Source organism: Xiphophorus maculatus, chromosome 18 (genome assembly GCF_002775205.1).
Source record: "Xiphophorus maculatus strain JP 163 A chromosome 18, X_maculatus-5.0-male, whole genome shotgun sequence".
Taxonomy (NCBI): Eukaryota; Metazoa; Chordata; class Actinopteri; order Cyprinodontiformes; family Poeciliidae; genus Xiphophorus; species Xiphophorus maculatus.
Window position 1 is genome coordinate 21034821 of NC_036460.1, and position 23229 is coordinate 21058049.

The 23229-nt window shown below is 38.9% G+C and overlaps 1 protein-coding gene across 4 annotated transcripts in view; it reads right to left on the minus strand.

Annotated features, from left to right (window-relative positions):
• The window catches only part of grik4 (glutamate ionotropic receptor kainate type subunit 4), a 349633-nt gene that overhangs the window by 29418 nt on the left and 296986 nt on the right, over positions 1 to 23229 (minus strand). For all 4 annotated transcript variants that reach the window (XM_023351803.1, XM_023351802.1, XM_023351801.1 and 1 more), the window contains exons 12-13: positions 13257 to 13364; positions 1265 to 1468 (exon numbers count right to left, since the gene is read on the minus strand). In XM_023351803.1, the coding sequence (XP_023207571.1) occupies positions 1265 to 1468; positions 13257 to 13364 (312 nt within the window). The remainder of the gene's footprint in view (positions 1 to 1264; positions 1469 to 13256; positions 13365 to 23229) is intronic.

A 23229-nucleotide genomic window follows, 5' to 3' on the forward strand; every position in this document is an offset into this window, starting at 1 on the left:
TGACTATAACATAGGAAGGCACATCTTGCTTTACATTCTTAATGGCTTTGCCCTCCATTAGCCCACAGAATTAAGACAGATCACCTCTTTGAGTAGACTCACTCATACACTACATCATTTCCTCCTCCTCTGCCCCACCCCTGCCTTCTTTCTCACTTTTTTTAAAATTTTTTACTCGCCTGCTTCACATCTCCTCCTCTCCATCTCATCCCCTCCCTTATCTGGCTGTTAGCAGACAAAACATAGCCGTAAGAACGCAGGACCTCACTGCGAGGTTTTACAGCAACAGTGCAGACTGATTCATTGAGGGAGGGAGGGAAGGAGGAAGGATGAGAGGCGGCATTTGTTCAGGTCATTCCAGACAGCTTATGGAAAGGAGCTGACACAAAACGAGCCACCAACGAGCTGCGACTGTTTTTGAAAAATACAATACTTAAGCTGAAAAGGCCAACTGCTCAGTGAAAAAAAACAACAAAACATGCTATGTGAAGTAAAGGAAATTTAGTCACTGTGAACTAAACGAAAGTAGAGCAGTCCAATTTAATTTGTCCGTCTGTGTGTGTGTGTCAGTATCAGTGGGAATTATTCAAGTTGTTGATGTGCATTTATCACCGAATACACTTGATAATTTATTATGCGTCTCAGATGCAGGCCACATGAAAGTCGCTATGCGTTTGCATTTTAACCATGGCAGCCATCTTTTTGGGCACCTCTCAAAAAGATGTGTAAACAAAATTAAATAAATCATTTAAATTAACACTTGAAACTTAATAATAAAATAAATGAAACTTAATTTATTGTGGTAGTTGCATATTAATTTAGTGAGGGGGGAAAAACTTAGTTAATAAATCCGATTTAGTGCAAAAATAACGACCCAAAACAAATCTGAAAAAAATAAAAATAAATAAATAAAGGCAAACTTTAGCATTTTTTTTAAACTTACAGAAATAGAAATATCCTTTTATTGTCCCACAATGAGGAAATATTTGTGCAGCAGCAGCAAAAGAAAGTCAATTCCTACAAAGATGTGAATATGCAGTATATAAAACCAGAATAAAGAACAACATACTGTACAATAGGGACAAGTTCCTAAGGAATATGAAACTGAGCAGATTAAAAAAATGTGCAAGTGTGGGCATTTGAGCATTAAAAGATAACAGAGCATAAACAATGAGTGACAATAAAACTGTGCAGCAGCAGAGATGTGCAGATAGCAGAAGAAATGTTATTCATAATGAGTAAAGCTACCAGGTACTGTACATACCCTGGAGATGAGCTCTCCAACCATCCCAGTCCACGTTCCATTGGCTCCAGGAACGCCGTAGACGCCGTCCCCGACCAGCCGGATGCGATACTTAAACTTGAGGATGTCTGCCAGCTCCTTCAGCATGTCCACGCAGAAGCCTTCGTAGCGGTCATTCCCCTCCAGTTCTTGGTGGTTTGGCCGTAGCATTACGTATGGATTCTCCTGCAAAAGCACAGTTTGCATAGCATTATTATTGATGTTGGAGATGATGAAAAACATCTTCCACTTTAACAGTTTTTCAAATTTAGAAAAAAAAATAAAATCATGCCATGTGTATCTTTAATATTTTATCTGATTGCGTTTCAGATCCAGAACTCCTCAGAAGATTTTACTTCTCTCTGGAGGTCGTGGTTCACATGGGGTTTACCGCCTGCAATGAAAACCGAGATTTTTTGATTTGAAGCAGAGCCAGGTACCAAAACAGGAACACCGGCGTGAGAGCCTTAATCTGCGGTAACCAGCAAAAAGCTGGATAAGAAACAAAAGCATTTCTTCCATCTGATCACACAGACGCACACACACACCTATTTACAACCTGCCTTTTGGAGATCCAAGTCTGTGTTCGACTGCCAGCTTATTTATGTCTTGTTTTGTGAGATAGTTGATGTTGGAAAAAGATTTAAAGAGCAATCCCATGGTGTATTTTAGAGGCCACTTTAGTGCGTTATTTATCAAATAATGCAGTTGTCGAGCTGCTGTGGTTTGGATTTACTATGTCACGATAAAAGAAAAGATATTTGCTGTTGAGCTATCATTTCAATTGACTCATCTGTTCAGCTCATCTGTCATCAACAAGACTTACTAAAGAAACAAAATCTTAAAACTAACCAGCAAACTTCAGATGTATTAACACAATGACTTTGTTTTCCAGTGAGAAAATTCAATAACATTCAGAAAGTTTTGTTTTTTAAAAAACTGATTGCAGCCATAAAGCCATGTGTGTGAGCCCAAAAAGTGGACTGTGGCTGCATTCAGAAGGGAACAAAATAACCACTAATAATGTGGTGCTGAAGTTTGAGGGCCAGAATAAAAGTGAAATTGTTTTGCCATTGCAAAAGCTGTAAATGCTTACATGTGGGGTACATGACCGATTTGCCTCAAGGTTCAATCTATAAAAACAGTTTTATTTATTTTGCGAAAACTTGATGCCCCTCAGGTGGCACGACTTTTACTTGTGAGCGGTCTTGTTCTCGTCAAAGTTAACTGCTTGGTTCCACTTTTAAAGGCAGCAGAGAGCATCGCTTTGACATCGTGGATTGATCGGCTCTGCCTCGTTTTCCCTGCATCGGTGGACGAAAGAAACTGCAGCGATGTGATAACCACAAGGATAAAGCAAATGCTAATGGGCTCTGTCTGCATTACACCGCACAAAGCATATGTGAATGTCGATTCAGCTCGTCAAGGCAGGCTCAAAAAAGCTTACTTGGGAGACACACTACCATCTACTGTATGTAGATGTACAGCACCATCTACATTTTTTGGCACCGTAGTAAATATGTGTAACAAAAATTGCAGAGGGAAAATCTGGTGATTTAAAACGAAATCCAGCGATTAATTTAACCACCGTATTTTCTGGACTATAGGAAACAACACGAAGAAGTTTATATGATGCCGCTCTCCGCTGCGTCCTTGTGGAAAACCGAGAGCAGCGCAGATACCAGCAGCTAATACCCTGGTGCGGTTTATATATTTATGTTTACAGTTTTTTTAAAACTTTGTAGGTGCGGCTTATAGTAAGGTGCGCCCTTGATGAGGGGGTATGAGTTTGAAAACATTTCTCTGTCGTGCCTGCTGCTAGCATGTGCTTGTTCTAAATGAAAATCAGCGCTTTCTTCTTTTATTTCCAATTTTGACTTCCAATGATTCACTTCCTGCTGAAGAGCCCCCTGGTGGTTGAAGAAAAATCCACAGAAAAGCCGCACTGGGCTATAAGGTGCGGCAAGGTTCAAAGCGTGGGAGAAAGGTAGCGGCTTATAGTCCGAAAAATATGGTATATTAATGATCTTCAATGTTGAATTTGATATAGCAGTAAATTCTGAATATCTTGCAAATTCATCATTTTCAACAAGATATGATAATCCAATCAATAACATGCAGTATTTGATTGGAATTCATAATCTAAATGAATGGCTGACTTTGTCGCAAAACGCTGAACTGTTTACGAAGGCAACATTTTCTGAAGCTTGGATTTTGCTGAAACTTTCTTGACATAACTGTTGGTGTTGCTGTTTCCTAAATTTATGTTTGCCACAACCAGCAAGGATTGAGAAACAAATCACACAAACAGGGGAAATAAAAAATACAACTGGTAAAGATTCAGTAAAAGCATTTTGCTTTCAGTTTTATGTGTTGCACCCACACATGATCTTTTACAGAGTTGATGACAGAGCATTTCTTGGTAGAGCTTCAATCAAGATTATAGCCCAAAGTCTGTGTACACTAAATAATACACACATTTTTATGGTATATATATATATATATATATATATATATATAAATATATCAGAATATCTGCTGGTGAAGTTGGGGACTGCAGAAAAAATATTTCCAGAAATGTGTCTACATTTTGAAAATAAAAAAGTAAATCCTATTTTCATGCTACATTAATGGTGATGTCTTTTAGAATACAACTTTGCATTTCATTAGTTTATCCTTCATGCTGGATTTCAAACACTGCACAGACTTTCAGTAGCATCAGTTTGAACATGAAAAACAGACATCTTGACTTTGCAGCTCCTTAACAATGGAGCTGTGTCTGTGTTTGTGTGTGTTTAGATGAAAATAGGAGGAAATATTACCATTTGTATCTCTTATCTTTCTATTCCTGGTTAGACACGCCGAATAAAAATAAACTCTGGAAACATTCAGTAAAGCAAAACCTAGACAGTAACAGAACGGTCTTAAAACCTTTGTGTTTTCATTTTCATTGATGCCAATAGATTTTGTTAATGATTTTTTTTTTTCTTTTAATCTTTGTTTCAAGTTCATCCTCTGTCTTTAAGAGCGTGGGAAAAAATTGCCATTAAAAGTTGCATGGACCAAACTAAACCAGAGGTTTTAAAAGTTGATCTTAAAACTTTCTTTAACTACTGAAATAAAGTTGTCATAAAACTATTTCTTAGTCAAAGGGTCGCTTAAGTTTAGAATATAACAAAATAATTCCTTCTTATGTGAAACGTTTACACAGGGGACTGAAGATTGTTCTTTCTGTGAAGAGGAGACCATAAGGAAATTCCTTCTCCTTTCTTTAACACACCACAGCCAAATGTAAAGAAGAAAAAAAAACATTGGTTTGAATCTATAAAGCAATGCAAACTTTTAAAACAGTTTCTCAGGCTTTCCTAGCTACTTATTCCCAGGCCGAAAGGAGTCTGGTTCCATACAGATAACTTTAGCAGACGAGGAACACTTTCAGATATACACAGGCAAGTACACACGTTCATGGAGTCGTAAAGTGCACCGGAGGATGTTCTTCACATTACACTTCACACCCACAACAATAGAGTTCCTCATCTTAAAACCTCCACGCAGCCCTTTTTTAATTCCCCCCCCCGAAGTCTTCTTTTCCCTAAAACAAGCCCTCCAGGGTGCAACAAGATGCCATCTGGGATATTAATTTGTAGCTGTGTTTGAACAGAAGGCAAATTTGATCTAATAGTATTCCCTTAAAATGACAGGCCAATTGGAAATTGGCTGGGGCATAGGAATGGTGAACCTCAAATAAGGCTTTTGCAGAAAAGATCGAGATAAATGAATGCTTAAAAAACCCAAAGAGAACAGTAGCAGAGCTTGTCTGCATGTGCAAATACATAAGCATATGCCTCAGTGCCTCTGAGCCTGTGTGCCAGAAAATCAGCCTCCTTGTCTGCTTTTATCAGTCAGTGCTGTGTACACTGCTCAATTTTTACCGTTGCATTTGTGACTGGATAAGAAAGCGCTTGGCGACCCAAAGGGAGTCTGTGGGAAGCTAAGGGAGAATATCAGAGGGCGACGTGGTTGATAAAACAAAACAAAAAAACAGCAGAAAATGACTCGTACAGGTGCGACTCGGAGCACGTTTCAAGTATTAAGAACAAAGTGATTGAATTGAGTTTTAGATTTTGAGGCGGTGGGAATTTTAAATAATGGCTGGAATCAAAAACACGTCTGCCAAGGTGAAACCCTGGTGGGATTTAGATTTAAAGTGAGTAACAGCAAAAAGTTCATTTCAAAAATACTTCTGTTTCTTGAACTTTTCCACCTTGAGTGCAGCCATAAACTTTCAAGTATTTGTCTGAGATATTAGATATCTAAAGAGAATCCCAGTTAATTAGCATACAGAGTTCACTTTTAGTCAGTTTAGTTTAGTATACAGCTCATAAGATCTCATAAGTTCAGTTATGCTCTACTCTGGCCTTTGTTCAAGTCCTGATACATTTAGCTTGTCATAATCATAACACTGCACATCATCCTGAACCAACAGGTGAAATATGATGATAGCAGCATTATGTTATGTAAATGCTTTTCTTAAACTGGACGGGAGAAGTTGGTCAAAATTGACACAAATATAATTGGAGCTAGGTCCTAATAAAAGCTGCAAAGACTTAGGATAAACATAAACATACAGTCATGAGCTGAGTGGGGGAGTCTGTGGGCCAAAAACTCAGCTGAAGACGGCAGACCAAGCATTTTGGACAGTGCAATGGTTGCCACGGGAGATTAAAGGATCGGCATTAAAAAAATCAAGGCAAGTCTCCAGGTATGTTTTTGATGAGGGAATAACATGACACAATGTGAAACTAAAAAAGAAATTGATTTTACATAATACTGCCCTGTTAATTGACCCAGCTTGAGCTGTTTTTCAAAGAAGAACGAGGAAAACTATAAACCTCTACATGTAAAAAGCTTTTTCTACCTGTAACTGCTACATTTTTCCTAGCAAATGTTAAAAAATGAAAACCATGTATTTCTTCCTTTTTCCCCCCAATTCTGTACTAATTTCTCTTGGTCTGTCACACAAATCACAATAAATGTAATTCATGTTAGTGGTTGTAACATAAAAAATTTGAAAAAGCTCAAGCTGCATGTATCTGTTTGAATGGAATATTACTTTACTATTGTTCTGATTACATACAAGGATCTTATACCTCCTAATACCATTAAATCATTTGCTTGCTAAAACTTTAAAAAATGTTAAAATTAATTATTCTTATTGAAGCATCGCTGTTCACAGGACAAGAATAAAACACATCCACTGCACACAATTTCAACAACACAATCAAAAGAATCTCAGAGGTAAAGATAAGCCCTGTCACTCGCGTCAATACCGCCACTAGGCCTGGTAAGGACATTTTTGCAAAGATCTAAACAATGCCTGTCACAAACTCAATCAATGCTCACAAACACATGGCTTGTGGCCTTGCAATAAAGTGATAATCAATTCTGTGGCAGTTTCCGCCCCTAAAGCTATTTGTGAAATTGAAAAGTAAAGGTGACAGCCATGCCAGGGGTGTAAGGAAACTAGCCTCATAAAGGCCGGGCAGATGTGTCTGGAGGGCACACAAAGCCTCAGATTCATAAATACTGCAGAGAACACATCTCTCCTCCGAGCCGGCGCTACAGGTAAGGAATTCTTATGGAGGCCTTCAGCTGAGGCCCGTCTGCCGCCCACAAGCAAGATAACAGTGACATGGCAATCAGACGATGATGAATGAGCTGTGATAGGCACTGAAAATTGCTCCGTGGTGGCTTCCCAAGTTTGGTCTAGGGACTCAATATATCCAAAGTGAAATCAAAGCTCTGTGCTCATCCAATTCCTTTTCTTCTTCTTTTTTTTAATATAAACTCCTTCTACAGTGAAAACATTGTTTCAGCTGCAATCAGACCTAACCCAAACACAGACACACACATCCTCAGTCTTACCAGGCACCCTTGTAAAATAAGCCATTTCATCTGAATCCCATTAAGGACCAGCAGAGTGTGCCAATATGCCCTCCCCAAGCCACGGGAATGACGCTGATAAGCGAGCCACTCAGAAAAACACATTAGCACAATTGCCTCTGCTTACAACCCACTTTGTGCCTTATCTGTTTCATCAGCGAGAAGGAGGAGGAGCTGAGTGACTGACAAATCCCCGCGCGTACAGCTGTTTGGAAGCTGTGATGAAAAAAGGCACGAATGACAAAAAAAAAAACTGAACGATTTCTTTAAAGGGGAGGAAAAAACCCTCAGAGCATCTTGTAATTAGAAAAAAAAAGATCAATCAATTATGAATGGAGGATTTATTATTGTTAAATAAGTTAATCAAGAAAGTAGATTTTAAATAGTGCTGCATTACTTTTATTGATGCTGAGTGGGTGCAAACTCTACCCAGCTGAATTGGGTCACCCTGCATTAGACGAGCGTGACACAGTGAAAGGTTTTCCTCTCTCTGGGGACATGCTGGATATTTAATATCATTCCAGTCAGAACACCATGCAATCAAAAACTATTGTTCTCTAACAGGTTTCCTTGTTTTTTGTTTTTTTTTAATTATTATTCTTACACTTGAATGCTTCAGATCATTGAACAACATTGAGGGATAATCTGAGTAATTTGAAAATGTAGTTTATAAATTACCTCGTTTATTAAGTTGAACCAACTCTACCGTCTTAATCAGGCGTATCAAACTCATTTTCATTTTTGGGAAAAATCTGAATGTTTTTAAAGGGCCAAAATGTATTGATAAAACCCACTAAACAGTAAAAATATCAATAAGCAGCTGTTTGTTTCAGTAATCAATGAAACAAAATTTCTTAAAATTAAATAATATTGAGCATCTTTTCACACTGATCAGTCCACCCAAAAATATTTGTTAATGTTTATGTGTGTTTTTTTTGCAATCAAAATCACAAACTTCCTGACGCTAATTTAAAAATATTTGCAAGGAATTTTTTATTAATGTAAGGTGTTAAACTTGACTTTTTAATCAGTTGCTGTATCAGTCACGAACTATAACTTTACATCAGGTAAAGCTGAGGCAGCAGCCACTTAAACCCAATAGTTTTGACCAATTTTAAGAAAAAATTGCAGTAAAAATCAGAAAAATCTTTGGGAACCGTTGACTTTGTGTGAATTTTGCAGACTAACTGATGTAAATTGGAGTCTAAAGGGCCACATAAAAAGTTAAGGCAAGCCAGGTTTGGCCCCCGGGCCTTGAGTTTGACACGTGGTCTAAACACTATTTATTCCCAAACCTGTCAACTAGATTGGCCACCGTTGTTCTGTTGCATAAAATAAACACAAACGAGGTTAAGGTCATGAAATAATGGTTGGAAATTCTCCTCTGGGGTTTTTTTTGATAGACAGCAGAATTAATTGTTTCTATCACATAAAGTTGTTCTGGTCCTGAAGAGCAAAGCAGCTCCAAAGCGGCATGCCACCACCATGTTTAACTATAGGTATGATACACTTTTCCTGAAATGCTGCTAGTTTTACTCTATATGTATCAGGATACACAGCTTTTAAAATGTTCCATGTTTGTCTTCTCTATCCACAGAACATTTTCTCAGAAAATTCTCAAGATGTTTTGGAAAAATTCAGACTGGCCTTTATGTTTTGTTTTGGTCAGAAAGTCTCTCATAGAGGTTGTTTTGGTGTAATGTTTTTCTTATTATTGAATCATGAAGACTGACCTTAACTGAACGGAGTGAGACCGGCAGTGCTTTAGATGTTGATGTAGTGTCTTGACACCAGTTGGGTGAGTTGTCAAACCACTCTTTTAGTTATTTCAGTCGACCAGCTGGAAAGGTAGGAAGGTTTTCTACAGTCGGTGCCATTCTGCTTATCGGCATAAGCAGAATGGATGCCAGAATCACAGGTGTCTAAAAGCTTAACAAAAGCTTTTTTCTTCCAAACATTTTCCAGACTAATAGATAGGTAGCTACCGTATTTTTCGGACTACAAGCAGCTACTTTTTTCCCACGCTTTGAACCATGCGACCTACGGTGCGGCTTTTCTGTGGATTTTTTTTCAACCGCCAGGGGGCTCTTCAGCAGGAAGTGAATCATTGGAAGTCAAATTGGAAATAAAAGAAGAAAGTGCTAATTTTCAGACGCCAGCAGCAGGCTCGATGGAGAAATGTTTTCAAACTCACATCCCTTCATCATGGAAACAACACAAAGAAGTTCATATGATGCCGCTTTAAGTTGAGGAGTATCGATCTACAGTACAGGAGGGAAACAGCCGCTCGGCGTGAACGAGTCCACGGTTCGGTGTTGGAGTCGCAGGGCTGAGTCCTTAAAAGCAGATTTATTAAGTCCCTGTGGAAAACCGAGAGCGGTGGAGATACCATAACCCGGTGCAGCTTATAAATGTACGTTTCCAGTTGTTTTTTTTTACTTTGTGTTTGTAGCTTATAGTGTATATACTGTAGGTGGGCTCTGTAGTTCGGACAATACGGTATTCTGTTCTCAAGTTTCTTTAGATTCGGGTCTTTTTGTACTTTGTGTTGTCAGACTGGGTCTGTTTATGTGATTTCTTGATTACACAATGTATAGCAGTAATCACAATTTTTTTGTGACCTTAAAAACGAGTATTTAATTAACCAAATGTTTTGACAGCATAGTTCAATTTCAAAAAAGTGTTGGGGGGAGGATTACTGTTTCACATAGGGCCAAATGAATAGTTTTCTCCATTAATGAATAAAATCATTTGAAAACTTTCTATATTTTTATATGCTTATTAAAATAAATTCCTGTAGAGGAGGCAAATGCTGCAAATATATTTTGTTAACAGTTTTTCATTTAAGTTCAACATTTCTTCTTCTCAGTGATCTGAATCTGAACAACCTTGAATCCTTTTAAGGCATTTCAACCACAACAAACAAGTTTAGGGGAATAATTTGTATCTTTTGAAGTGTTGCAAACACCATCCATCATTTCTTCAGTTCTGTCCAGCCACTAAAACACCATGAGACTAGTAATGATGAAGCCTCTCGGTGGGATAATGGGTTTATGCCCCATGTGATGTTTCCTTTAATGGCCACACCGATTAGTTCTAATGTTACCTGATTACAGCACCTTTTCGTCTGTCTTAAAAAGTCATTAGTAAAATCCAAAAAACCTTTTTTGTTTGTTGCCTAAAGCCAAAGCACAAAGTTTGTTGAGTCTTTAGACAGATTCATCTGGTAAGTATTTTTTTTTCCACATTTTTCACAAACCTATGCTAAAATTGGGTTATTATTTCCACTCACAAAAGTCAATAATAACAAAAAACAAAATTTAGTTGAAATTTCTGAAAGTTTTATGTAAAATTTGACATTTCTACCACCTAGAGTCCATCTATTATATCAGCTCTTTAGTGCTTAAACTGTTCCAGGTTTTACCATAACTATTTGTTTTCTTGACCATTTTCTTCATGCTACAGACTTTGCCTCTGCCTACTGTTACATGCTCGTACTTTGCTTCTGCCTCCTGATTGTTTATTTTTGTTTTATTGTCGGCACCTTTGACGGTTCACCGGTGGGGGGCGGGGCTTAGCCAGCCCAGGTGTTTTAGTTGGGCTGGTGGCGCACCTGAAAAATGATGAGTGATGGTGGCGTGTGAAAAGCTGCGGTAGCAGCGGAGTTCGACAAAGAAAAAAATTGATTAAAACGGTGCGGGAAGGCTCTGGAAAAAGAGTACCTTCACCTCGGGACGGATCCACCCAGAGGGGAGCGTCGGAAGTTTTGGCCGGGAGGAAGTTTATCTTCGTTTGTTTGGATTTGTTTATTTATTTTTTTGTTTTGAAAACCGGCTGGACGCTAGGACTTTAAGCACCGGGGAAGTTACACGCCTGCCAAGACCAACCACCATTGAAATCACCAGAGGTGCGGATGTTTTAAGGAAAAGAGAAAAGAAAACTATATATATATATCTACATATTTAAAGACAAAGAAAAAATAAAAAAACTATTAAACAAAACGCCTGACGTATGAGGAATCGCGAGGGCTGGCCTTCTCCATGGATGAGTTCTGGATTGAGGAACGTAACCTACGGATTGGACGTTTAAGGTAAGCCCCACCACACTGTGTGTTCCGTCAGGTGCCCTTTTGTTTCTTTTTCTCGGTTTCTTTTGGTTGGAAAACATTACGCACTTAATGTTGCGGCCCCTCTTCCCCGTAATCTGTATAAAGGAGTTAAGAACGAGCCAGGGTGAGGGTAGCGGGTCGTAACACTACTCTCTGTAAATGTATTGGTTTAGAGTTTTATAATGTTAATATAGAAAACTGAAAGAAAATCTGGAAATTTTGAATTAGGAATGTAAATTCTTTAGAATGCATCCATTACAAGTACCATCTCAAAACATTATCAAAAGGTTTCATCACAGTGAGATACATTGCCTGGTATGAGATTCCTATTGGATAGTTACTGAATGAAATGGTCTTCCACTTGGCAACAAGTTATTTATCCCCAACTGATGCAATGAGAAACTTCTCATTTCTTAAACAGACGCATCGTAGTTGTGGAAAAGATGTTAGTTCTTTTTAAGATGGGTCAAATTATTGGCATGGAAAGCAGAGAAAACGTATAAGGAGACCGAAGAAACTACTAAAATTGGGTTAAAAACTGCCCAAATTTTTTTAATTTTAATCTGAAGCATAGTGGTGAACCATCATCTATGTGTTTGAGGGGGGAAAAAAACTGGATGACCATGATCACCACTTAAATGTTTGCAACTTTTTCTTTGGAGCTGAGGCCACTTCAAATGAAACTAAACTATTAGTGGAAAGCTGCTCTGAGGTGTGACAAAAAAATCAAAACTTGAAACTTATTTGGAAATCACAGATGTGGGAAAAACATGGACATCCTCCAGGCAAAAGACGAGGGAGACCATCTGGCATGTAGTCAACAGTAAGAACCAGTGATGGAGCAAAAGTGTACAAGGTTTGCAAAGCTTTCACCTCACTGAAGCTGCCATTAACGTTGAAATATATACAGGTTTGGGAGCAACATATGCTGCAAGGTATGTGATGTCGTTTCTTTTTTTTTCCTTCAGATATCCTGAATGACAATACCAAGCTACATTTAACACATTTTACAACTGGAAAAATCCAGCAGTCATTGAAAACATTTTGTGCACTATAAAATAAAACGTCCAGATGAGGTAGCCTAGAGCTCTTCAGTTTTCACACAAAAAAATAAATAAAATTGGGGGGGAAACTGCAGCAATCTCGGTTACAAACAGACCTGGAATGCACATACTTACCAAAAAACAGCATGTAAGTGTCAGTATTTCATATGAAGTCTTAATCGTTTCAAACATAGCTACTACAAATTGAATGTTTCTTATTTTATTGATATGTTTCACATTATGCAAATTTATTTTAGAAACGAGGTAATAAAAAGCTTAATCTGCGCAGTACAATTCTGGATTTACTCTCACGGGGGAGTCATTTAAAAACTGCAAGAACTTGTAAAGAAGCTATAATGAGTGAAGTTCCTGTCCGATGCGCATTGTTGTGGGCAGCTGATTAAAAATACTTTCAATGGTAGTTTATATCCTTCTGTCTAGTGCAAGTCAGCTCATACCAAATGCAAAACAACTGCTGAAAATAAATTTGAGAAATTCACACAATACCAAAGAAATAAACCAAAGAGAAATTGCATAAATATTAAACACGAGATGTAATGTCAAAGAGACAGAGGCACAAAGCGAATTCCAACAAAGGCTGAAGATGGTTGACGTGGTAAATTATTAGCTTCTGCCGACACACTGTGATATAGCCTCATCTAAGGTACTCGAGTTACAAACAATAGAGCAGCCACAGTTCCTCTGATCCCAGGAGGGCTGAGTTTGGATCTGAAAACACAAAATGGGTTTTTGATATGGTAATATTCTGTCGACAGCAGGATGTCAGCCACATGCAGAACAGCCAGGGACTTGGGCAAACAGAAAAGACACGAACATCTGATGCATGTGTGTCACTCTGTCTATGCATACAGGCCCTTACCAGTATTGTTGTGATTGTAAGAGTTGTGTTGAAGAGGGTGTCTGTCACGTTGATTGATGGAAGAGTTCTCTCCATGGACAGTCCATCTTCAGAGTGCCACAGGCCGATCTACAAACCGACACACACACGCATACAAACAAAGAATCAGTCACCAAGTCCATCAGCTGGGAAAGGCCAACAGAAACAATCTGTGCTTAATTTTCTCCCTTCTCACTATCAGAGAATCGGTGTGACCTTCAGACAAGGCGGGAGATCTCTGCGGTGTGAGGCGAGGCGTCAGGGAAACTCGTAAAGAAATGCCGGAGGAAATGAAAATAACGTGCTTGGCTCCTGGAGGCATGTGCACAGGGCATGTGTTCAATCAGAGGCAACAGAATGCATTCATTAAAGCAATTACCCGCAAATCCTGCGGTGCAGCGCCAGACTCTCAGCACAGCTCAAGTGGAACTTAACACCTCTACCTCACAGAGCGTCTTAACTTGCATCCCGGCTCTGTCTGCCATTCATTTACGCAGCTCAGGCTTATAAATACAACACACTTTAAGCCATGCTGCTTTTATGTGTATGTGTTTTTAGTTTTATTTACTTAGTCTTTACTTGATCTTTTAATTTTAAGAATAATTTTTCACACAAATCTGTTACAGATTCTGAAGAAATATTGTGTCTTTGTTCAATTGATTAGATTTACAGTCATGATGTAAAAAAAACAACTTTTTTAAAGTTTTGATCTATTCTGTATTGATAGATAGATGCCATTTCTGTACATGGTTTGTTTCCAACTATGATGGACGCTTATGTAAAGTAGGGTGATTTAAAATTCACCTGTAACTTTCGTAATAATTCATATGATGAAGTGCTAGGGTTCTGTCAGCATTACATACTATAATTATTTATGCAGCTGATGCAGAAGTTCAGTATCTGTTGCTCACACAGAAACTGTCATTTGAGTTGGCACAATAGCTACAAACAAAAGATCAACAAAGCATTGAAACGTGTGACTTTTTTCTTTTGGTTTTGTGGAACTTTTTTTATCTCCAGTCAAAATTTCATATGTATAGACTATTTTCAAACTTTGTGAAATGAAATAATCCTTCTCACACTGTTAACACAAAGATAACTGTGGAAGTTATTGCCATACAAAATGCAGCACTTTCAGGACATAACATAAAAAATCATATTGTCTGTAATCTTCCAACAGCTTGAAAAAAAGATCACCTTTGTCTCTGCTTTTTATAGTTAACAAGAAAACGTTTATCATAATAATCAACACTTGAAGTTTATGAATAAGTGAAGACAATGGACATAAAATATATTATCTAATTTAGACTTGAAGACGGTGTCAGATACTCTGATTCTCAAGACTGCTTCTCCGTTTACAGGCTTAGAAGGTTTCAGTGTCTGGAGTCGGGCCAGAGAGGGTGTTAAACCACCAATGATTGAAGTGTTATTAAAAAAAACATGGTCATGGTTTGTTTCACGGCTAAACTGCTGAAAGTGCCGAGAGATTTCGGCCCATTCATGTTGATCTGCGTTGGATTTGGACGCCATTTAACCACTTTTCCAACACTGATGATGAATTCTGATGTGAGCGATATCAAAAGGAGAAGAGGGGGAAAAAAAAAAAGAAGACAGCTCCCAGAATCAAAGATTTCCTTTGAGAGAGCATGATCAAAAAGATCCTGCCTTCCATTTCCTGTGGTGCACTCGTTGGGGCGAAAAAAACAGCACCTTGCTCACACAAACAGACAACACTGCTCCTCAAACACTTTGCACACCCTGCCACTGATTGCCTCAAGAGGCAAAGAGAAAGAAAGAGAGAGAGAGAAAGAGAGGGAGAGGGAATGAGAGAGAAGGTCTGGGAGAGAGAAAATGTGAGCATATTCCGCAGTATGGTCAAAAAAGCGGCCAGTGAAATATGCCGTTCCACAATCAGTGTACACAATCAGCTGCCAGAGCCTGCGGAGGTGGTGGGAGGTGGGGAGTCTTTAGCTTGGCTTGGCGCAGCAGGTGACATGAAAGTCTGAGCATGAGGGTGACTGAGAGGCTAATGGGATGAGGTGGCACCTTGACTCCAGCCAGAGACGAGTAGGTGGAGAGTCAGAGCGATGAGGGAGAGATAGCTGACCCCATGGTAGCCCGCTCGTCACCCTTGTTCGAGATGCGCATTAATAAGAGATCTAATGTTCTTCAGATGCTTCAGTGAAGAAAAGTTATTTCCCAAAGACTGAAAACTTTTCATACTTTAACCATTACTTGAGTCAAAGCATCATGCAAAAGCAGTGGCTTGCAAAAAAGTTCATATCCTGAAAAAAAGTTTTCACATTTTGGCGTATCATGACATCAAACTTAAAGTGATGAAACAGCATAAAATTTTAATTCTAGATTTAATTTAATGTTTAGATTCAGCTTTATTTGTGCTCCCAAAGGACAATTCATGTTATAGCAAGAGAAGAAGATGTGAAAAATAAGAGACATACAATTAAAAGTTTAAAATGATGGGAAAACACAGAGCACTGAAAGAACATGAGCTGCAGCCTGGTCGAGGAAGGGAAAATGCTAACAGCATGTATTCAAAGCTTCTCCTGTGGTTACAGCTGCAAATCTATCAGCTTTTCACATCTCAAGACTAAATTTGTTCCTCCATTTTTTCTTTTGCAAGACAGCTGAACATCAGTCAAGTTGGATGAAAAATGTCTATGCACAACAATTTTTAAGTTGTGCCACAAATTATTGCATTGGGTTGAGGTCTGAACTTTAACTGGGATAATCTAATATACAATTAAGCTTTCATCTGGCCGTTTGTCTTAGCTCCCGCAAAATGTCCACTACCTTGGAACAGTTTTACGACATCCCCACACCATGATACTCTACAGCCATGTCTTCAGGTGGATGGACGGTACTACTTGGGACACAGAGTGTTTTACTAGTCAGTGGAAACAAGGAATCAAAGTTTGTTTTGGTTTGTTTTGATTAGTTTTCCTAGAAGAAGAAAGAAAGTGACTAAAGCACCTTCTTTCTTCTATGGGCGACAGTGGAGGAGGAGGTAGGAGTTTGTCCGGTAAACTGTGACTGCAATGTGTGAATGACTGAAAGCGTTTTGGCGTCCTCTGGATTAGATAAAGTGTTACACAGGTACAGGCCATTTATCACTCCACCTGTTTACTGTACAGGGTTGTAGCAAACCGCAAACAGAACCTTTTTTTGGCTTTCTTTCAATAGTTTTCTATTTGCGACCAATAACATGTATCCCTCCTGAGTCTTTTTCTTGCCTGAACTTGGGACAGTAGCTCCTCCAGAGTTACCATGGGCTGTTTGATTTATACTGTCCTGGCCCATCCTGTCAGTTTGGTTGAACCGCCACCTGTTGGTGAGTTTGTAGTCCCCATGCTCCTCATTTTCAGATGATGGACGTAACAGTCTCTATAAAGAGTTAAAACTTTGTGATATTTTTATATGAGACTACTTTAACCCTATATTAAATGTATCCAACATGTTCTCCCTGCCATGTTTGTTGGGTTCCCTGATCTTCATGCTGTTTGTTCATCGATGCTCTCTAACAAACCTCAGATGCCTTTGTTGAACAGCAAAGGAGAACTCTATTTTGATTACTTCAGTGGTTAATTGGTTGCACTGGATTTAATTTATTATTATCAGATTGGGATCAAAGGGGGGTCAGTATGTATTTGTTAGATGTTTATTTTTTAAAATTCAAATCAAAAATCAAATCAAATTTTATTTGTACAGCACATTTCAGCAGCAAGGCATTTCAAAGTGCTTTACATCATTACAAACACAGAAACACAATGCAATATAGAATCAACAATCAAAACACAGCATTAAGTCAAGTTCCATCAATAAATTTGTAATTAATTACGTTTCAAATACAATTTTAAACAGGTGGGTTTTTAGTCGAGATTTAAAAGAAGTCAGTGTTTCAGCTGTTTTACAGTTTTCTGGAAGTTTGTTCCAAATTTGTGGTGCATAGATGCTGAAAGCTGCTTCTCCTCATTTGGTTCTGGTTCTGGGGATGCAGAGCAGAACCAGAACCGGAAGACCTGAGAGGTCTGGAAGGTTGATACAACAACAGCAGATCTTTAATGTATTGTGATGCTAAGCCATTCAGTGATTTGTAAACTAACAACAGTATTTTAAAGTCTATTCTTTGAGCTGCAGGGAGCCAGTGTAGGGACTTTAAAACTGGTGTTATGTGCTCTATCTTCCTGGTTTTAGTGAGAACGTGAGCAGCAGCATTCTGGATCAGCTGCAGCTGTTTGATTGATTTGTTGGACAGACCTGTGAAGACGCTGTTGCAATAATCAATATGACTGAAGATGAACGCATGAATTAGTTTCTCTAGATATGGCTGAGACATTAGTCCTTTAATCCTGGAAATTATTCTTCAGGTGATAGAAGGCCAACTTTGTAAAAACCATTTAAACAACATGGACCATTTTCCCTCATTGAAGATGGTGCTTACATTGTGAAAAAATGAGAAAAAGTTTATGGGGCGGTAATACTTTTTGCATCTTTGTGCTGAGGCATCTTGTTCTTTATGAATCAAAAAGCAATAAAGTATGAGGATAAATACTACATATTGGAGCACAAATATGATGAAAGGATGACAGCAAGTAGTCTAAAAGCCGAACTGGCAAACTATAAAACGCTAATTAAGCTGATGAAACATTTATCAGTGAGCCGCACAGTCTGCCATTAATCAAACGGCTCAGATAAAACATCTGTAATCTTCTGTCATTGTCTTTGAAGCACACTCAGCAGTAATGGTGCAGACTGTGTAACTTGTAACGTGAAGCGAATCCTAGTGTGTCACATCAATCTTGGTGAGGCAGAAACAGCAAACCGTCCCATAAAACAAAGGTTATTACAATCACAGCTCCAGCAGAGGCTCTATTTGACTCCTGCTTCTGTCACACAGAGAGGAAGCTGCGTATTTTCAAACAGAAAACCATTTTTGCCGGGGTGTCAAACGCTGCAGCTGAGTAAAAGCCTGTAGTGTCTCTGACGCAAGCGACAGGTGCTCAAAGAGAGCAGGCGAGAAGGTTGGTGGAGGTGAGTTTGTTTGGGTTGGCGCATGATTAGTGCTTTTCCATTCAATCGATGCACATACTGCGTCACTAAGCTGCATCAGTAGGAACATTTATATCAGAGCAGAATCAGTCTGTGTCAGTTTGTCAATGCCAGGTTTAAATTACAAGGAGGCATGTGGCAGGAAGCTTTCTAAGCAGCTGTGTTGACTTTGCTATACTCAGATTTTGTCATATACCAGATGTTTTTCTTCAAGGCAACTCATAAAAAAAGACTTAAAAAATAAAATTTCAATCTGTATTAAGATAAGAAACCTTGGCAGATAATTAAGAGATAAATCTTTTAAAGGAGTAAAAGTAGAATATGTTCATACTTGCAAAGTAGGTATAAATTAGATATTTGATAGCATTATGATAATTTTTAGTGTTTTTAGTTTAAAATTTAAGAAATTGATGTTCCTGCTCTGATAAAGCTGAACATCATGTTCCACTGCTGTGGAGGTAAGATAAAAGTCAGGCCTGACTAATGCACAGGGAAGACACAACCAGGAGCAGGGGCCAAAGAGAGGCTTACATCTGCAGATCTGAAATCAAAGAGCCAAACTAAAGAGTTCAAATCCCTTCAACCTCTCACATTTTGTCACCTTCAAGTCAAAAATCGAATTGTAGTATATTCAGAGTTTGTGTGACAGAACACTTGGTTTTCAAAACCTTTAACAAATACAAATCTGCAGAGTAGGATTTTATTCAGCCTTTGGTATAATTCAGTGGTGCCCAAAGTCATTCCTAAAGGGCTAGAGTCTTTCATGGTTTAGATGTTCCTGAATCACATAAATGGCTCAAAGATTTATCTTCAAGCAAGGTAACATGAAGGAAGAAATTCAGGCATTTCAATCAGCTGTTCTTGGTAAAAGGAAACATCTAAAACTTGCAGGGCTCTGGCCCCTTGAGGACTGGAGCTGGGCATACCAGATATAAAACTAACTGGTTTCAGAAGACACTTCACTAGAAAGAGACTGTTAGCAAACTGGTGCCAGTTTGTCATAATTCATGTAGAAGAAGGTGCTCTGGTCAGATGAAACTGTTTAACCTACATGGAAGCTCTATGTCACATGTGTCAAACTCCAGTCCTCAAGGGCCGCTGTCCTGCAACTTTTAGATGTGCCTCTGCTGCACCACACCTGAATAGAATAATTAAGTCATTAGCAAGGCTGTGGAGAACTGATCTACACAAGGAGGAGGTAATTAAACCATTTCCTTCCAGCATTTCGTACCTGTGGCACATCTAAAAACCGCAGGACAGCGGCCCTTGAGGACTGGAGTTTGACACGGAAACTAAAGCTGATCCCAATGGAAAAAATGGGAGTGGTAGCATTATACTGTGGTGATTCAGATAGTCAATAGGGATAGCTGGGAATTTGTGGCACTGATCAAAATATTGTTCTCTAGTCGTGAAAAATTAGTAGACACATTCACTCATTTTGGCATTAGAGCATTTCCTTGCTTGAAATTCAAGAGAGAAGTTAGTGATTGGAATATAAGGGATATTAATACTTTTAAAAAGCACAGTAGCCACAGTTTTGCATGATAGGCAGGTATTTCACTGTACATGCTATTAAAGATGCTAGAAAAGCACACTAATGTGATAACATTAACCATAACCAAACATAACATAAAATAATACCGTCTGCAAGGAAAACTCATAGATTTTGGTTCTAGAAATATGGAAGAAATTTGTTTCAAAAACTTATTTTATAGAAAATATCTGAAAACAGACACAAAATTAAGTGTTTAAGAGGTTTCAAAAACCTATTGGAACAACCACAAAAACAAGAAAAAACCGCAAAAATAAAAAATATCCTGTGTAAGTGCACCACGTCTATGACAAAATTAAAGGTTGCTAAAGGTTGTCACTCCCCAGATCCAAAACCACATTTAAAAATGAGGCTGTTATCTACACAGGAAAAACATGCCTGCCTTGATCGGACATAAAAACCGCAATAAACTAGCTATTGTGCTGTCAAGAAAAGATTGATGTTTGGTTTCTAATAAACCCTTCTATTTGTTTTTATATGTTCAATGCGGCTAGAAAGTCTCAATTTCAGCAAATGTGCTCATTCGTTTGAAAGCTGAGGTTGACAACATGGTATTAAGTGATGCCTTAGGACTGAGAACATAACTTGCCACTAAACAAAGTGCTTAAACTTTGGAATCTCTAAAAAAAAGTGTCATCTTCAGCAGAGAAAAGACAATTACTGTGCACTGAGGAGCCCAATTCAGACCAGTGTTTAGTACTATTTGGTCTCCAGAGAAACAGACTTGATGAGAGGGGAAAGAAAAGCAGAGGAACAAAACCGAAAGAAAAGAGGAGCAGATATATGTGAGACGAATGTCAGTCACACACTGAGTAGGTGTGGTGAGGCTGGCAAATGGAAAGCAAATCATTGACAAACTATATGGAGCAGTCGGTTAAATAGACAGAACATAGGGTGGAGAAAACCAAAGAAAACAGCAGAACAGAAAGAGAAAGCGTATGGGTAATGCAGATGGGAAATATGTGCAAGGAACAGACACATGCACAAGAAACAGAAAGAGATGGCAAGTGAGACGGAGAGAGTGACAACAAGTGGAACGGTGCGCCCTATGAGGGATTACCCCGGGTTCATTCTGCAACTGGAATTACAGCATGAGGAAAAGATTAAGGCGGTTGACCACTGAAGCGTCAGGATTGGCTGATTTTTTTACCTCCCCGTCTGTCAGAAAAACGTTGTATCCAATACGGTGTAGCAGCATTGTACTGTGACAGGCGCATCCATCATACGTGGGGAAAGCAACAGCTACCATTATCGAGCATAATGTCACATAGCCCACTTACAGTGAAGCCAAGGCATTCAGGTGTCACAGGGACATAAATGAGTTCGAGTCGAGACGGAAATATGCAGCTGCTTAACACTTGGATGGCTGCTGTCTGTGCAGCTAAAGTAAAGTACCCTCACAAGCCTCTGAGGAAAAACTTTTACTTGTATCATGGCGGCCTCATGGTTTCTGTGTGTGAAGACAACCTGCGCCAGTTACCACCAGTTTAATGAACATCTTACCAAGGAAAACAAAACTTACTTTCCCTCAAAGTGAGAGCATTTTTCAAGTGAACCACAGTGTGTATGCAGCTGTTATGTACTTTTTCTCTACGGAGCAGTGAGTGGGATAAAGGGCTAACTTTTTAGCAGAAATGCTCTCTGCTGTGACTCATCACCAGCAGCGATGAGACTAATCAGGGTGATGCTGTAGGGAAACTTCAGGAGCTACACAAACACAGGTGGTGGCGTAGGTGGAAAAGGCCGGCCATTACAGAGAGAGGACTGAGGAGAGCACATAGTCGTGACTCTCTTGCCAACGAACAGAAAGCAACTCCAGAGGTTGTAATTCAAGGGCTGGTCAAGAGCGTCCCCATTCCACTCTATGTAACCTCGCTAAATTATCTGACAGCTTCTTGAACCAACAGCAATAAATACATGTTTCCCTGAACTCTCTCTCTTTCTCATCTGTCATTAAATGTGACCAACTCCCTTTAATCTCTCTTTAGGCCCTGGCTTTTGTTTTAGGTCTGGGAATATATGGCACACAGATTCAGTTAATGTCTAGTTGGTGTGTAAAGCATGAATTCCTATTGGTTTTGGTAGTTTTTAGTATTTTTTTGTTTTGGTTGTCATTCTTCTGAGTCCTGTTTTATCTTCCTTTCGCTCACCTTTTCTGCTACTTGAAATCCCTCCCTCTCCATTTACTTTTGCTCTCTGGGTCATTTTCAGATCCTATTGTTGCCATCTACTTGTGCCCTGGAGATGGCACAAGGAGATGGGATTCCCTGTGATTTTTCCCCTTTGTGTTATGTCCACCTTTAACATAGTTAAATACCCACTTTGAAATTAACTTGCCTGCCTTCTGCCTAAATTTAGGTCCTAATGAAAGCATGATAGTACTTTGTCACAATAACACACATATCGATATTACAACAACAACATATCTGTGATGTGTGCAACTCTAATAACAAGGCAAGTAAGTTTGATCATTATTTGACATTATGGTGAACGATGGTGTTAGTCGCGTCTGTCATGAAGCATCAGCTCTGAGTTGAGGGAAAGGTCTTCTGGCTTGCAGAGGAGAATTTCAAAGCGGTGCTTCAAGTGTTGCATTCCCAGCAGAAAACATGATAAACAATGGGTGCCCTGGCAGTAACAGTCCCTGCTCATCACTTGCATAGAGATGGATTGTGTGGTCCAAACAGTTTCTGAAAACATCCGTATGGCTTCATAATCAGCTCGATTCGGACCAGTGTGTGTGACACTGTGTGCAGAACACCAGCAGCAACGAAGTTGCTCTCAGAATAGTATTACAACGATTGTGTGTTTTAATGATCCCAGTCTATGTGCAAACAGGGGCTCGTCGACTATGCAGAAGTCTTAATGATAAAAGACATTTGAAGTTGTGGAAGCAACAACAAACTGTTCTAATTGCAGTTTTGCATGGGAGTGTTTTCTTATTTCTCCCTCCATCAGATTGCAGAAAGCTATTTGAAAACAATCTGAACACTTCCCCACCAAACACCAAAAGATGTTTGTAGAAATTTGCTCCTGTCATTTAATATTTTTATAGGTTATTTTGCCCCCAAAAATAACTATAAAAAGTCATTTTTAAGCTAATATATTTCATTCATATTTAATCCAAGAAAAATGTCAAGCTTGAGTTGCTCATTTGATCAGTCCAAACAACTTTTTAACCTTAGATACCAGTAGACGTCTTCGTTGGGTTCACCATTTATTTTACATCCATATGTTGACAGAAGTTAAGTTGTCTTTTCAACATACTTCCAGTAAAACATCTTGCTTGGGGCAATGCCCTGCAGCAGATAGTGTTGAGAGGGCAGTTTGGAGTAG